Below are 18,588 nucleotides of genomic sequence, written 5' to 3' on the forward strand. Positions count from 1 at the left end.
AAGGCCTGAATTACAAGTGAGGACAACAACTACACGTTAAAATAGTAAAACCTTTTTTAAACAAACTTAACAAAATGCAACAAGCTATAGTGACGGTTGAAGGCCTTATCAAGACAGAATAGAAAATTATCTGTCGGCTGAAAGCTACAAGCAATGTTACAAACAATAAACGGCTGAAGGCGGGAATTACAAGTGAGGAAGACAATTACACGTGAAAACATTAAAGTAAAATTTAAACAATTATGACAACTTGACCAAGTAAGACGGGGTCATCCACAGACAGTGCTCCACGGATCGACCTGAGGAAGGTCACTACAGCTGTGCAAGCAGTGAGACTAGCAGCCCACAGTAATGTTCACCTAAGGAGGGCAACTCAAACTGGAGATGGTCTAAACGGCGAGAAACCCTATTACCAAACCCACCTAACGGCAGATAACCAGTACAACGATGAACTAATTCAGGCGAGGGCGAAGTGACAGATAGTACTGCGTCTCCAGAATCTGGTGTTTGAAACACCAAAATGCAGAAGGAACAACTATAACCAATATAGACAAGGAAAACAATTATCCATACCCCAGTCAAGGAAGCTGTCAAATTACACGCCATGCTGGACAGCATCAGCAAGACGAGGAAAAGTACACCGCCGAAAATTACGCTAACCTCCAGGGCGGATAACTGGGCCTTAGCGGCCACTAGGCAGTAAGATGCCGCTGGTTGCAGTTCACCAATAACACCACCAAATTCAAGCTAATATCAGGCAGCAGAAGGCGGCTAATAGCTTCTGCCGACCTGACAGACTCCACTTGTTGCTGTTGGTGTCACCGACACTGAGAGTAGCAACATGCTAACAACAGCGATATCTCAAACAGTGGAAGCTTCACTACTGGATAAGGTTCACTCAACTTCAAACATCCTGGGTTCGGTCGTCGGCTACAGCCCCTCGTTGCGACAGTGCCTGCACGCCGGCAGTGGTCCCGTCCTGCTCTTGCACTGCGGACCTCCTCGCTGCTCCGTCCTAAACCGTACTGCCTGACACACACGACGACCCGGAAATACAAGCGGTCACACCAAAGACAGTACCACAGTACTGGCTATCGATAACCGCTTCTGCTGCCACTCGCAGACAAACAATACTAGCAAACTCAGTGGTGCCATTAACACAAGAAGGAAACGAGACGCCCCTACCGCTATACAAGATGCCAAGTTACTAACGGCAACAACGCGAGCCGCACACGGCTCAATGAATCTTATATTTTGTTATGTTAGAAACAGGCGGATCAGAACAAGTAATAACTGGTTTATTACAAACCTAGATATCTGATTTCTCGTAACGAAACTGTGTAACTACTTGATACATTAGCCGACAACTATGCGTCATATTTAACCAAATTATCTCGTGTTAGAAAACTCTAACAGGGTTCCGGCTGAGAACAGATGAAAAAGCGACCTGTTCTTAACATTTCGTTCGCAGAATGTCTTCACCTAATTTCAGCAACAAAACAGTTCCTCACATGTTGAAAATTCAGTAACATCGCCAGATAATGTGTTTTTGTAAACTGTCCGTATATCGTCTTAATAATTTGTTGCCGAGCATGAAACTAAAATTGATATATAGTGCAACTCTTCCAGAACGAATTAATGCCAGGTCCATATTTGTACACTGAATATCCTATACACGGTTTCCATTTTCAAGCACTGTTTTCAGGAATTTGAATCCCAACTTACGCGTGACATGTCACTCTCTCTTTCTTATAATTTGACTCACACATACCAAAAGGCTGATTTCGATCCGCAGTGAGTTAACTATTTCTGTATAGTGTGCACACAGGTCCTCCTCCGCAGCTGAGGGTCAGCGCGACTGGTTGGCATGGAGAGGACTGGTTTCACTTCCTGGTGCAGCCATGGATCTTTCCTTGCGGGGATGACTGGAATGGCGTCCACTTAGCTTCTTGACGCTAACTGAGGATGTCTGCAAAGCCGGTAGCGGTATGCTGCCCTCAGGTCTCTCCATAATGCTTTCAAATGACGCCATTGGCCGAGTGTGACACAGCCGGCCGGAGTGGCCGTGCAGTTCTAGGCGCTACAGTCTGGAACTGCTTAGACTGCTACGGTCGCAGGTTCGAATCCTGCCACGGGCATGGATGTGTGTGATGTCCTTAGATTGGTTCGGTTTAATTAGTTCTAAGTTCTAGGAGACTGATGACTTCCGAAGTTGAGTCCCATAGTGCTCAGAGCCATTTTTGAGTGTGACACAGCGTTCAGTCGGCCCGTCTGAGGGTAGACCGGTGGAGCTGAAATGTGTGTTATACATACTACATGTATCTGAAAAATTCTTAAATGGTCTTTCTACAGATTTGAATCACTTCAAAAATGTAGCATGACGGGACGAGAAATTGTAACGTTCTTACCAACCTTACGGCGCGGCGTCGTTGACAAAGCCATGCTGCGACACATTCAACAGCTTTGGATGGCGGTACATAGCCATTATTAGGATCCTCGTAACCTCCCTTAAAAACTCAAAAGCACCTGCGAGTATTCTGCTGTTTACAGTTCAGTATACGTCTTTGGTTCAAATGGCTCTGAGCACTATGGGACTTAATAACTGAGGTCATCAGTCCCCTAGAACTTAGAACTACTTAAACCTAACTAACCTAAGGACATCACACACATCCATGCCTGAGGCAGGATTCGAACCTGCGACCGTAGCGGTCGCGCGTTTCCAGAGTGAAGGGCCTAGAACCGCTCGGCCACAACGGCCGGCTATACGTCTTTAATTAGGGTAACTGAGCGGTTTGCGGACGGTTAACTTTCTAGTTTCCCACCTCAAAAGGTTCAAAGCTGTTTCTTCTCTTCGTTTGCAACGAAGTTTTAACATGTGAACGATGCTTCAAACTGTTTAGTAGATTACAGGAAGTAACGCTCTCAAAAGGCGGATGCAGTTTTTCTGAAACGAAAGTATATGAATTAATACGATTTCTGGGTCTATATCAATTCTCTACCTTAGCACTGTATCATACTGCTCTTCTTCTTTGCTAATATCATATTTTCATAAATAATTTAGCAGCAAAAAAATCTGTTGTTTCATAAAACGCGTCCTTGCAATCCTTTTAGTAGCACAAGGCCTGAGTTGCTAGCATAATAACACGGTCCGCTGTCTTTCGTCCATATTTATGTAACCATAATAGCATACCGACCCCTAGCAAACAATCTCATAAAAGCACCCCAAAGTGCTTATACAGTATAATGGAATGCCAGATAAGGATGCCGTTTCCGGTTTATATCTCTCTCTGCCTGTGTGTGTCTCATATCGTCTGCGTTTCACCACTCCTTCTGCATGAGAAATTATCTCAGTTTTACCCACTTACCAATCAATTGAAATGTGTGTGTGTGTGTGTGTGTGTGTGTGTGTGTGTGTGTGAGAGAGAGAGAGAGAGAGAGAGAGAGAGAGAGAGAGAGAGAGACAGAGAGACAGAGACAGAGAGAGAGAGAGGGAGAGATGTAAAGGTACGTGTGTTCCTTAGTCATAAGCTCCTTCATTCAGCCTGTATTGTTTGTTTGTAGCACCACATTGTGCTCTCAAGTGACAAGTTCTTCAGTTTGTACTGACCCGTTGCGCGATATAAGGTAACGTCGAAATTCACTTACGCATAGAATTACTTCTTACTGTTTCTTGAAAATCATTTGCAATTAATTTATGCCAAAAATCGGCAGAGCTTTTGCTACTAAAGTAGAGCTGCATCATTTTACAGAAGAAACTTTTGAAATTTGCCGCTGAAGCAATTTTCTTTGAAGAAGGTGTGATGTCCGTAAGTGTGATGCGCCGCCGTATACTTTTTCAAGTGATGTAATCGATAATTCAACGATGCACTAGTAAACATAATTCTTTTAAGTGGCCCAGTAGACGATTATTGAAATATGTGGAAATGAGCAAGTACACGACATGCAGCCTTAGATAAAAAAAACTACCATGAAGGAATTATCCGAATGGGATGAAATCGGTAGATGTCATATACATGTACAGACAAATAAAAGATTACAATTTAAGAAAATTTGGTTGACTTATTCAAGATAAACAGCTTCACAAATTCACACAGTCAGGAATATCTTAGTCCACTTCTGGCCCCTATACAGACAGTTATTCGGCTTGTTATTGATTGACAGAGTTGTTGGGTGTCCTCCTGAGGAATATCGTGCCAAACTGTGTCCAATTGGCGAGTCAGATAATCAAAATCCCGATCTGATCGGATGGCCCTGCCCATAATTCTCCAAACGTTATCAACTGGGGAGAGATCCGGCGACCTTGCAGGCCAAGGTACGGTTTGGACAGCACGAAGACAAGCAGTAGAAACTCTCACCGCATGTGGACGGACATTATCTTGCTTAAACGCAAGCCCAGGATGGTTTGCCATGACGAGGCGTAGAATGTTGTCGACGTACCGCTGTACAGCAAGGCTGCCGCGAACGACAACCAAAGGGAAACAAAATGGCACCCCAGACCACCATTCCTGTTAGTCGGGCCGCACGGCGGGCAACAGTGAGATTCTTATGCCACCGCTGTCCGATGCGTCTGCAGAAACGTCTTACACCTGGAAATTCAATGCCTAAATCGTTTTCATTTATGAGGCCCGCTTCGAAATGAGCACCAATGACCAGGTACACGATATCTATCGATTTCCATACCATTTAGATAATTCTTTGGTCGAGCGTTGTTTTGTTTTGTCTTAGAGTGTATGTTGATATCCTTCATATATAGAAAAGTAAATAAATAAACGATTATTAATCAGGAAATAAAGGAGACGGGTCTCGAATAAGCTACAAAAGCTGAGGTTGTTGAGAGTATCAAAGTGAGCATTTCGCAACGATTGACTGAAACAGTGTAAAGAACCTTTGAGGGATGAAGTACTGGAGGTAGCAATGGTTCACATGAGCAAAAAGACTTGGCCTAGTAGAAATATTTAGATATCACATGAAATATTGAGTTGAGTTGCAGATAGGCACAACAAAACAACGGTTACACATTCAGCTTTCGGCAAAAGCCTTCTTCTCGTTGTATGTGTCTGTAACTCAACTTGTCGTCTTTACGATGAGTGGCAGTCTGTCCTTTTCCTTATATGGTTGACATTTCAACCTCGAGTTTTCACTGTTTAAATACTGAATTTAATTGACGAAGTGATAAAATATAAAAATGCAGTAGATGTAGAATCCGAAGAGGAATGCGAACGTCTAGAAAATGTGACTGACAGAAAGTGCAAAAATGGTTAAGCAGGAATGGCTAGAGAACAAATGTAAAGATATAGAATGATGTGTAATTAGGGGAAAGATAAATGCCGTCTACAAGAAAATTGGAGATGCCTTTGGAGAAAAGAGAAACAGCTGCATGAACATGAAGAGGTCAGATGGAAAACCAGTACCAAATAATGAATGGAAAGCTGAAAAGAGGAAGGAGTGTATAATGATACTCCGAGAAGAATCTGACAGTGATCTGAAAGATCTAAGCCGAATCAAGACCCCTCGAACTGACGACATTTCCTGAGAACTACTAGTATCCTTTGGAGAGCCAGCCATGACAAAACTATTCCACCTGGTGCGCAAGATACACTTGCTGAATCAGCTGCCCCTACTGATGTCGTTTTATTCAACGCCGCATGAGAGAACAACGTTGTTGGCCTGTTGACTGTGAAAGCGTGAAGCATATTGTCAAAATGTCACAGAATAAAGGGGTAAAGCACACGAAGACATCTCAGACCTATTGTACAAATTTTGTTTATGAAACGATTTTAGCACATTAACACGGCGAGTCATAAATTAACCTTTTTATTGGGTTACATACCTGAAAGTTGTTACTTACATGTCATCCGTTTTGAAATTTCCTGTTAATTTCGTTGTTTACGATGGTGAAACACACTGTATAAGTCAATTTTTCTGAACCATTTATGAAATATTGAATACTATAAACGGAATAAACCTACGACGACAACGAAACCTTTATGACTATACCGCTAATTTCACAAAGAAAGATTTGAGACACTTGGATAGGTATGGCATAAGTAAGGTATGTCTTGCTACAAAATGATCGTGTAACTCATTGCCAATCCTCACTTGTGTATTTTAGCGTATGATTTCGTTTGCTAACAGTCGCCCAAAGCCCTAAGAGTGAACATATATCGAGTATATGGCTGTCGTCTGTCTGCATACCATTCCTGATACAGTCGTAGCGCGGGTTAATATAAAACGGTGAGGGCAGCTGAATGACCCGAAATGAGACAGAGGAAATGCATGCAGACTTAAAGAAGAACGTAATAATTCCAGTTCAAAAGGAAGCAGGTGCTTACCGAATTACCGAACTATTAGTCTAAATAATTATGGTTGCAGAATACTGACACGAATTATTTACGGAATGATGGAAAAACCGTTAGAAGCCAACTGCGGGGAAGATAGTTCTAGGTTCCGGAAAAATATAAGTACACGGGAAGCTATACTGACCCGTTAAAGAAAGGCAAAACTACTTTTATAGCTTTTAAAGAAAAGTTTTTGACAATGCTGACTGTAATGCACTATTTGAAATTCTGATGGTAGCTGAGGTCAAGTACAAGAAGCAAAATGTTACTTTCAACTTGGAAAGATCCAGACAGCAGTTATATGAATCGATGGACATGAAATGGAAACAATGGTTAAGACAGGCATGAGAAAGGTTTATAGCTGTTGTCCTATGTTTTTCACTCTGTACTTCGGGAGCAAAGGAAGCCAAAGAGACGAGAGAATTAAAGTTCAGGGAGAAGAAAGAAAAACTTTGAAATTTACCGATGTGGGTGCAATTCTGTCACAGGCAGCAAAATATTTGGAAGTGCAGCTGAAGAGAATGAGCGGTGTCTTAAAATGAGACTATAAGATGAACATCAACGAAAGCAAAACAAATGTCATGGAATGCGTTCGAATTAAATCAAACGAGTAGATGGGTTTTGCTACATGCGCAGTAAAATAACTGATCATTGCGGGAACAGAGACGGTATAAAATGTAGACTAGCAATGGCAAGAAAAGCGTTTCTGAAGAAGAGACTTGTTATGATTTTCTCTGTTAGGAAAGCTTTTCCTAAAGCATTTGTTTGCAGCGTAGACTTTTACGGAAGAGAAACGTGGACGATAAGCAGTACAGCAAGAACAGAAGAGAAGCCTTTGAATTTGGTGCCACAGAATAATGGTGAATATTATATAGGTAGATCTGTTGGAGAGGCACTCAGTATAATTGGGGAGAAAAGTAATTTGAGGTGCCGGGGAGAGGGGGGGCAAATAAAAATTGTAGAGGGAAACCAAGAGACGAGTACAGCAAGCAGGTTCAAAACGATGTGAGTTGTAGCAGTTATTCGGAGAAGAGGATTCTTGCACAGAATAACGCCGTGAGATATGCATGAAACCAGTCTTCGGACTAAAGACCGACACAAAAAATTAATAATCTTTTTTGATTTCATAACTATCCTTAAAAGATCAAATCTAGTGCGCTACGTCGGAATTTGGAGGTTGCCCGATGTCAACATAGAACTAAAAAACTAAACTCCGTCGGAAGAGGCCTCGGGAGGCCCATGGGTAATAACCGACCGCCGTGTCGTCCTCAGCATAACGGCGTCACCAAATGTGGATATGGATGGGCATGTGGTCGGCACACCGCTCGCCCGGCCTTTTAGTTTTCGTGAGCGAAGCCGCTACTTCTCAGTCAAGTAGCTCCTCAATTTGCCTCACAAGGGCTAAGTTCAACCCGCTTGCCAACAGCACTCAGCATACCGGAGGGTCACCCATCCAAGTAGTGGCCAAGCCCAGCAGCGCGAAGCTTCGGTGATCCGACGGGAAATGGTGTTACCACTGCGACGAGGCCATTGTCAATCTCAACATAGACTGCAAAAAATTATTCTAGACAGGAAGTATTAGCATAGATGGTAATGAATAATTTTTATTGTATTGTTCTAAACATCCTCCAATCGTAGATTTACTCGGACTATTTTTTCTGGATGCCAGTTCTCATAAACTGTGATGTGTTTTATTCTGAACCGAGAAATAGTCTATCACAAGCTACGGCAGTATAAGTGCGACACAGTTCAGTTTCGGACTCTCTCGTTGCGGTAGAGCTGGGGGTCGGGCCGGGGAATAGGGGAACAGGTGTAAGGGGCAGGAATTGATGGAGGATGCGCACCAGGTGGGGATTTTCTTGATGACACTCACGAGAGTGTAATACTGTAGGCCTATTCGGAAACGCAAAAAAATGTAGATTATGTTAGCCCCACGATAATAAGGAAAACAATTACAAGTATAGATATATACGTAGTAAACTGACGATCCATCGGCGTATGCTCGAAACATATGGAGTTTTAAAAAGTTAACTGGCTTGTAAGTGTGACTTGTCGATGTATTTCGTCTGTCGTTTGTCAATATGCCCAAGTATGACTGAATGATGGAAGCGCAACAGTTGCAATGCATTACTGTTAACAACGTCGAAGTTTACATCATGATTATCAATCCTTTAACGTAATACCAAGCATATTTTAGTGTCGAGCAACCATTGGGGAGTAACTATTTCTTTCCCCACTATAAGTTTCCTTCGAGTAACTAAGCTTACGTAACCTTTGATTCCCTGATCTGTTTCAGGTGACAATAGCCACGGACCTGGGCAAACTGGTGACCAGAATACAGCAGGAGCGCTCAGAAGTGGCCTTCTACATCTTCACCAACGGCAGCACACTCAGGTGAGCAATCTTGCATTGTTGGGAAACGAGTAGAGTCTCCGGAACGGAACTTATCTTTGACTCTAAAAAATGGTTCAAATGGCTCTGAGCACTATGGGACTTAACATCTGAGGTCATCAGTCCCGTAGAACTTAGAACTACTTAAACCTAACTAACCTAAGGACATCACACACATCCATGCCCGAGGCAGGATTCGAACCTGCGACCGTAGCGGTCGCGCGGTTCCAGACTGAAGCACCTAGAACCGCTCGGCCACTCCGGCAGGCCCTTTGACTCTAAGCATACGTTCTGTCATGCAGCGAGTGGGCGATTTAAGTGCAGGCCCTGGCCTGCGGGTGACATAGATGCTTAGTAAATCAAAGCCAGTTCACTACTTCCCTCAGACATGAATCTGACTTTCAGATTATGCCATTACTATGTGTGGGTTCCTGATATCTAAGACACAGCAAAATTTGCCATATACTGTGTAAACGGGCCACTATCGACCTATGGTCATAATACGACACCTAATTATCGTCGAGCCCTTGGAATTAATTTTATTATTTCAATTTAAAAACGGAACGTCAGTCGTATCTTCGATAGTGTCAACGAAGTAGCGGTACTGTAGGCATACCGAACTAGAATTTTCTGTAATAGATATGACTTGAGAAATCAAAAAGGAGCTGAAATTCATTGTCTCCGGCTACAGTTACTGATCTGCTTAGAATAATGATGGTTCTTCTTATCGGTAGATTAGCAGAACACCCGTGGTCTAGGGAGAGCAGAAGGCATTTAGCGTGACAAGACTCTGGTGCGCGGCGCGCTGAGCAGCGCTCCGGAAGTGTTTGTTTACTCGCTGCGCGACGCACTGCGTTTCATTGTTGTGACTTAGAGCTGTCGCTAGATATGGCATTCTCTTACCGCCGGGCGACGATAAACCTCACGTTCGACGATTCCCTCGCACGTCCAAAGGCTTATGAAATCGAACGATTTTTGAGAGGCGACATGCATGTCTATCCCCACGAGCTCTGTCTATCACTTCCAGTACAATCTGTCTGTCTCAAGATGAAGAACGAAGAGGCATGTGACAATCTACCCCGACGTTCCACCAACGGCTACCGCTTTCGCCATGCAGACGGTGACCCCAGCACGGTCACCATGGACAACGCGGGTGTGGCAATACGTACGGTGCGCATATTCGAAATGCCGTTCGAAGTCCCGTCCGCTCTCGTCACTGGCGCATTACGTCCACATGGCACGGTCCTAAGCTACATGCAGGAGAAGTGGAACACCTTTGAAACTTATCACCTTCTCAATGGAGTCCGACAGGTACGCATCGAACTCCGCAAACACGTGCCGTCGTACGTGTTCATCGGCGCTTGGCGAGCCATCATTATTTACGACGGTCAACCTGGGACGTGAGCCGGCTGTGGACAGGAAGGCCACGTCCGATCAAACTGGCTCGAGCGCGGCCTTGTCCAGGTGCCACTTGCGAACCAGTACAGTCAGCTGTGCCGACTGCGTTATCGCTTACGTACGTGGAAGCGGTGCGGCCGGCGTGCACAGACGCCGCGTCCATGCTGCAGTCCCACGCGACCGCGAGCTCAGCCGCCGACGACGCCGTGACGGCGGCGCCGCACGACGAGACGCCCTTGAAGGACACAACGCCCGCCACCACACCACCGTCGTCGTACCACAGGCGTCTGTTCCGGACGCCGGCCCATGCCCGCAGGTACTGACCCCTGTCTCTCCACAGGAGTGGACACAGCGGTCGCGCCGAAGCGTCGTAAGAAACTCCGCCTCTCAACGGGAGATGACCAACGGGGAGGAGACAGGGAGCAAGATGCCGACGCGACTCTGACGCGTCATTGCCAATGGACTCTACCAGTACCGCCCCCAAGAAAGCATCCGACAACACGGATAGAACGGTGGCCTCAACCACCCCAGACTTTCCCATGACTGAAGCCCGCGAACACGAGCCGTCGTCGACCCTTTCCCCGTTCAGTGACTGGGCTGCTGAAATGGGGTCAGAAAACGCACCAGGTTCCCTTGGGGAGAGCCTAACACCCGCAGAAGGGCAGCGATAGAAGTGTCTGCCACAAGGTTGGTGGACAAGGGGCCCCATTATACGGACAGATTGCCATTTGCATCTACATACTCCGCATTCAGATGTCCCAGTCCTACCATGTGAGGACTGTCAACGTTAACGGCGTACACTCTATCATCAGATTATGAGAACAAGCGGGTAACGATCTGTTCTGGGAATAATGCTGTCGATCGTCAGCTCCGTTGCAAGTCCCTGAACAAGGCTGGTATTCTCCACCTCCTCTGCTAATCGTTGGAATGGTCCCAGTATCGTCTCGGAGCCCATACGATAGGCATAGTTTTTCCCAACATACGCTAGTGACTGCCGGAATAGCTTCTGCAATACGCAGATAAGGTCCCACAGCATAGGAACTGAGTGCAGCTGGTGCTCCTTCCTATCAAATGGTTCAAATGGCTCTGAGCACTATGGGACTTAACTTCTGAGGTCGTCAGTCCCCTAGAACTTAGAACTACTTAAACCTAACCAACCTAAGGACATCACACACATCCATGCCCGAGGCAGGATTCGAACCAGCGACCGTAGCGGTCGCGCGGTTCCAGACTGTAGCGCCTAGAACCGCTCGGCCACCATGGCCGGCGTTCCTTCCTATCCGTTGCCGTCACTTTCCTAAGGAGTACCATTGTTTGCTGTACGTTTCAACTGTCGACGATTAACGGAGCCCTACCCCCTCGTACTGAGTTACTGTGAACAGTTCAGTGATAGGGTTGTTCTTATCAGAATCGACAGCAAACCAACATCGACAATGATAGTTCAGGTATACATGCCGACGTCGCAAACTGAAGATGAAGACATAGAGAAGGTGTATGACGATATTGAAAGGGCAATACAGTATGTAAAAGGGGATGAAAATATAATTGAGATCTGTAACACGTTTCAGCTAGTAATAGCAGATACTCTGTTCAAGCATCACATGAGGAGGACGTACACTTGGAAAAGGCCGTGTGATAACATTTCAGTTAGATTACATCATGGTCACACAGGGATCCCGAAATCAGATACTGGATTGTAAGGCATACCCAGGAGCAGACATAAACTCAGATCACAATGTAGTAGTGATGAAGAATAGGCTGAAGGTTAACAAATTAGCCAGACAGAATCAATACGCAAAAAAATTGGGTTACGGAAGTACTAAAGAATGACGAGATACGGTTGAAGTTCTCTAAGGCTACAGACACAGCAGTAAGGAATAGCTCAGTAGCCAGTACAGTTGAAGAGGAATGGATATCTCTGAAAAGGGCCATCACCCAAGTTCGGAAGGAAAACATAGGTAGAAAGAAGGTAACTGCAAAGAAACCATACATAACACAAGAAATATTTCAAATGATCGATGAAAGGAGGGAGTACAAAATTGTTCCGGGAAACTCAGGAATAGAGAAATACAAGTCGCTGAGGAATGAAATAAATAGGAAATGCAGGGAAGCTAAGACAAAATGGCTGCAGGAAAAATGTGAAGACATCGAAAAACAAATGACTGTCGGAAGGATAGACTCAGCATACAGGAAAGTCAAAACAAACTTCGGTGACATTGCAAGCAAGAGTGATAACATTTAGAGTGCAACGGGAATCCCACTGTTATTAAATGCAGAGGAAAGAGCGAATAGGTGGAAGGAATACATTGAAAGTCTCTATGAGGGAGAAGATTTGTCTGACGTGATAGAAGAAGAAACAGGAGTCGGTTTAGAAAAGATAGGGGATCCAATCCTAGAATCAGAATTTAAAAGAGATTTGGAGAACTTAAGGTCAGATAAGACAGAAGGAATAGATAATATTCCATCTGAATTTCTGAAATCGTTGGCGGAAGTGGCAACAAAACGACTATTCACGTTGGTGTGTAGAATGTATGAGTCTGGGGACATACCATCTGACTCTCGGAAAAACACCATCCACACAGTTCAGAAGAAGGCAAGAGCTGACATGTGCGAGAACTACCGCACGATCAGCTTAACAGCTCAGGCATCCAAGCTGCTTACTAGAAAAAATAATGTACAGAAGGATGGAAAATAAATTTGAGGATGCGCTAGATGACGATCAGTTTGGCTTTAGGACAGGTAAAGGCACGAGAGAGGCAATTCTAACGTTGAGGTTAATAATGGAAGCGAGACTAAAGAAAAATCAAGACACGTTTGTCGACCTGGCAAAACTGTTCCACAGTGTACAGTGGTGCAAGATGTTCGAAATTCTGAGAAAAGTAGGGGTAAGTGAAAGGGAGAGACGGGTCATATACAGTATGTACAACAGCCAAGAGGGAATAATAAGAGTGGAAAATAAAGAACGATGTGCTCGGATTAAAAAGGGTGTAAGACAAGAATGTAGCCTTTCACCCCTAATGTTCAATCTGTACATCGAGGAAGCAATGATGGAAATAAAAGAAAGCTTCAGGAGTGGAATTTAAATTCAAGGTGAAAGGATATCAATCATACGATTCGCTGATGACATTGCTATCCTGAGTGAAAGTGAAGAAGAATTACGTGATCTGCTGAACGGAATGAACAGTCTAATGAGTACAGAGAATGGACTGAGAGTAAATCGAAGAAAGACGAAGGTGATGAGAAGTAGTAGAAATGAGAACAGCGAGAAACTTAACATCAGGATTGATGGTCACGAAGTAGATGAAGTTAAGGATGTCTGCTTCCTAGACAGTGAAATAACCAATGACCGACGGAGCAAGGAGGACATAAAAAGCATACTAGCAATGGCAAAAAGAACTTTTCGGGCCAAGACAAGTCTACTGATATAAAATATCGGCCTTAATGTGAGGAAGAAATTTCTGAGAATGCACTTCTGGAGTACAACATTGTATGGTAGTGAAACATGGACTGTTGGAAGTCCGGGCCAGAAGAGAATTGAAGCATTTGAGACGTGGTGCTACAGACGAATGTTGAAAGTAAGGTGGACTGATAAGGTAACTAATTAGCTGATTCTGCGCAGAATACGAGAGGAAAGGAATATTTGGAAAATACTGATAAGGAAAAGGGACAGGAGGATTATGGGACATTTGTTAAGACATGAGGAAATGACTTCCATGGTACTGGAGGGAGCCGTAGAGGGCAAAAACTGTAGAGGAAGACAGAGATTGGAATATGTCCAGCAAATCATTGAAGACGTAGGTTGCAAGTGTTACTCTGAAATGAAGAGGTTAGCACAGGGGAGGAATTCGTAGAGGGCCGCATCCAAGCAGTCAGAAGACTGACGAAAAAAAAAAATTGCTTTCGCTTCCCCTTGACACAGGACACAGCAGGTTTCCCAGCCCAGCCAATAGGTGAAGTGAGTCTTACTGGTTCACAACTTTTTGGTTAGGTGGGTAGGCGTGACATCTTGAATTCTCACTGTCTCCTCTGAACATAATGCCTAACCTACCATTGGCCGCCATTCACAGCCAAATGGATGAGTAATAAGGGACCTACATATCTTGCAGAAAAGACAGCATCCACAGAAGAGGATAGCACATGAAGTATCTTTGGTATCTCTCGTACAAAACTCTCAGTAGCCCTTCCAACATACTTATTTGCAAGAACTTCCACTTGCTTTTGATAGCAGTCAGGGCGATTTTCAGCTACTTACAAATAGCAAGCAGCTCACTCCTTGTGTGGAAACCGCAAACACAATGGGGCTCCATTATTCGTGGCGTAATATTTTACAGAAAAGTAAACAAATAACTTATGCCTGATGCCATATCTTACAGAATAGTAAACAAAGACCGTTATACTAAGCTTGCTGTTTCTCTTCTACGTCATGAGTGTGATACCTATAAGTTTTACCAGTAGCCTGGAGGAACTAAAGCTATTTACCGTCAAAAGCGGGTCAACACAAAACTCAAAACAAGGTTTACTGTTTGCCTGAAAAGTTTTTATGTTATGGTCACTAAGAAAATTAGACAGTAGCGTTAATATAAAATACATGCAGAGACTATACACTCCTATTAGTTAATCTAAAAGACACGCAGAGAATATATACTCATCTTAAAAACATAATTAACAATTAATGTAAATCAAAAGACCGATTTGTTACGAAACAGATCATGCAAAACACAACCGATATACGAAAATTTTAGCAAGCGTCCTAAATGTCTCAAAAATATACCTTTTTTGCGTAAATACACAATGAAGTTAGAGAACTGTGGCCAAAGTTCCTGAAAGCACAGGTTAAGTTTACACTTAATGCTGTATTAGTATATCACAGTTCTGAAAAGCACAGGTTTTGTTCACAATTTTTGATTTACTACTACACACTATATCACCACAAGAGCAAGAGTTTTGATCAAATTAACACGGAAAACACTTTCAAATTTTACATCAAGTTTTTGTACCAAAGTTTTCGAAAAGATTTTGTGTGGTGCACATGACTTTACTCGGAGACGAAGGAAATACTGGGAGTCGACTTATATGTTTAAATATAATAAACGAGGAAAAACCGTTTATGGTAGCATGCTAAAGTTGATTTACGGAAACGAGGGAAAACCCACATCTGGATTGCAGATCAGGATCTGAAAGCCACTTCTGCCGAAAGCGGTCTCGGTAGTTTAACCATTGTCCCACATAGCTCGATCAGACTTGGGAAGAGTGTAAAAGAAAACGTTCTAGAAGAGAGAACTTGTAGGCGTGACGGTTTAGGTTATTGAGAACAAACATATTGATGCAAACATGGCAATAGTCGCCAGATAAACCCCAGCCCTATATAACAATGTGTAGAAATGTTTGTCACATTACGGGCAATAAACGATTGAACTTTCATTACATTCTGAACTGATGTCTATTCTTCTGGTATTTCACCTGTATGACAACACTTGTTATAGATTTGGAGCATTTTGAATTCTAGAGATATCCCACCACATATTGTCGGTTCTGAGTTAATTCCATCTAACCCAGGCGCTTTTCTGTTTTTTTTTTCGAATGCGTGTTTTAGTTCCATCAAGTCTATTAGATCTGTCCCTTCCTCTGCTTTCTCTTCCGTGGGCACTTCTACGTCCGTATCATACCAAAATTACTTGTAGTGATGTATCCAGTCTTCTGAAGGACTGATAGTTATACAGGGTGAAAAGTATTTAAACCGACAAACTCTGGGAGGTTGTAGGGGACATCAAAACAAATATTTTTTCCTATGAGGATTATTTAAACCGGTGGAGGCCGTATTACACTCTTCAGTTGTAGGCAACTGCTGTCCACCAGTGTAGTAGTGCATTGTCTCTGTTTACTAATGGAGCGATACACCTGGAGTGAGTACACTGACATGCTTGGTGCATACTATGTAGCGCACCACATCGGACGTGCTTCAAATGGCTCGTAGCACTATGGGACTTAACATCTTAGGTCATTAGTCCCCTAGAACTTAGAACTACTTAAACCTAACTAACCTAAGGACATCACACACATCCATGCCCGAGGCAGGATTCGAACCTGCGACCGTAGCAGTCTCGCGGTTCCAGACTGCAGCGCTAGAACCGCACGACCACCGCGGCCGGCATCGGACGAGCTGCACAGCGGGTTTATCAACAACAATATCCTAATCGCCGTATCCCGCATCATGCGACCTTTGCTGCTGTGTACTAACGTCTGCGTGAGACCGGGTCATTTAGCAGATTACCTGGACAGGGATGCTGTCGCACGGTAAGAACGCTGCAATTTGAGGAAGCTGTCTTGCAGCATGTGGAGCGGGATCCTTCAATCAGCACTCGTGCGATTGCACGTAGCATGGGGACGAATCAGACGAATCTAAGAACAGTCCTTCGAGAGCAATTCTTACGTCCATTTCACTTACAGCGTGTCCACAACCTGGAATCAGTTGATTATCCACCCAGAGCACAGGTTTCGCAGTGGTACCTGGGACACTGTGAAATGCATCCTATATTTCCATCCTCTGTGTTGTTTACCGATAAAGCAACGTTCGGGCGTGATGGAGTCTTCAACATGCACAATTCGCGTGTTTAGAGTGAGGATAACCCACATGCCACAATTACTAGGGCTCATCAAGTGCGGTTCTTCGTTAATGTGTGGGTCGGTGTTGTTGGGGACTGTTTAGCTGGGCCGTATCTGCTACCTAGGCCATTAAATGGCAGGCACTATTACAATTTTCTCGATTGCCAGAATTGCTGGAAAACGTCCCGCTCCCTACAAGACAACGCATGTCGTTCCAACATGACGGGGCGCCGGCAGATTTCAGTCGTCGTGTGCGTCGATTCCTGGACCGATGATTCCCAGAAACGTGGATTGGCAGAGGTGGTCCTGTACCATGGCCTGCTCGATCCCCAGATATGTCCCCTCTGGCCTTTTTTCTTGGTTTAATTAATTTGTCGCCAGAGAAATCTTCCTCTGCCGGTTTAAATACTCCCCATAGGAAAAAATGACGTTAGGGAAAAATATTTGTTTTGATGTCCCCTACAACCTCCCAGAGTTTGTCGGTTTAAATACTTTTCACCCTGTATATTTGCAGTATCTTTGTCACCTCGTTTTAGTTGTCTGATCAGTTTATATGCTGTTTCCTGTCTACCATGCGTATCCTGTTCAATACTGCTTTTAAATGCCTCCCACGAAGATTTATGTGCCTGTCTTACTGTTTTAGTTTCTTTCTGATTTCATTATTTTTCCTGTAGCTTCCTCGGTCTGTTTCTGTAAGAACGCTGTATGTGCTTTATTTTTCCGTTATACGGCTTCTTCTAGCTCTTCGTTCCAAATCTTAAGTCCCGTTTTGCGATTCGTTAAGGATTTTTCAGCCAGTACTTCTTTAGTGACCTATATTTTACTATTTTTTTATGTTTGTCCATTCTTCAGTTAGATCTCCGCATGAAGGCGTTTGTTGGAGTAGCTTAATTAGCCTCCACTGACAAAGGTTCTTTAAACTCTCTCCTTGGAGCAGATGCACCTTAAATATTTTGTTTGAGTTTCTTTGATTTTTCTTCTTGTTCTGCTTCTTACATCTTTCCCAAAACTGGATCTTTCATTCAACAAGAAATGGTCTGTAGTCACGTTGTCCCTCTATACACTTGTATATCGAACACCCTTGAAGCTAGATTATTGTTTCCTATTTTGTAATCAATAAGAGATCTGTGGCCTCTTGAAGACCGTGTGTATTTCCACTGACGGAAAACAAAATGGCAACATCAAAAATAATTAATTCTGAGTAAAGAAATTTCGCGAATACGTTTGTCTAGGCAACATATTTAAGTGATTAACATTGCAAAATGTTCAAATGTGTGTGAAATCTTATGGGACTTAACTGCTAAGGTCATCAGTCCCTAAGCTTTCACACTACTTAACCTAAATTATCCTAAGGACAAACACACACACCCATGCCCGAGGGAGGACTCGAACCTCCGCCGGGACCAGCCGCACAGTCCATAACTGCAGCGTCGAGACCGCTCGGCTACTCCCGCGTGGCGATTAACATTGCAACATCACAGGTTAATGTAAGCGGGAGATTACATTGCAAATGTGAAATTCTGGTACATTAATAACCGGTGTAATCGCCAGGATGTTGAATGCAAGCATGCAAACATGCCGACACTCTGTAGAGCACGTTGGTAAACGCCCCTAGAATGCTATTCATGAATAGCAGCATAATACGTCGAATCACCAGACTGATATACAATAATGCAGTCAGGGTGCATGGGATAACCACGAGAGTGCTCCTGCTGTCATACGAATCGCAGTCTAGTGTGTCTAGCACGCAGAGTGGGTGCGGGTTCCCAACTGACCTTAATCTAAACAACACACAGCCCTCACAGGCACCGAGGTAGAACCAGCTTTCATCAGAAAATACAACAGACCTTCACCCTGC

At 43.9% G+C, this 18,588-nt stretch overlaps 1 protein-coding gene across 1 annotated transcript in view; it reads left to right on the forward strand.

Moving 5' to 3' along the window:
- LOC124789699 (receptor-type guanylate cyclase gcy-19) overlaps positions 1 to 18,588 on the forward strand; it is a 442,435-nt gene that overhangs the window by 82,135 nt on the left and 341,712 nt on the right. Inside the window, exon 2 of the mRNA XM_047257147.1 lies at positions 8,635 to 8,732. Coding sequence (XP_047113103.1) covers positions 8,635 to 8,732 — 98 coding nt within the window. The remainder of the gene's footprint in view (positions 1 to 8,634; positions 8,733 to 18,588) is intronic.

This window comes from Schistocerca piceifrons, chromosome 3, assembly GCF_021461385.2.
Source record: "Schistocerca piceifrons isolate TAMUIC-IGC-003096 chromosome 3, iqSchPice1.1, whole genome shotgun sequence".
Taxonomy (NCBI): Eukaryota; Metazoa; Arthropoda; class Insecta; order Orthoptera; family Acrididae; genus Schistocerca; species Schistocerca piceifrons.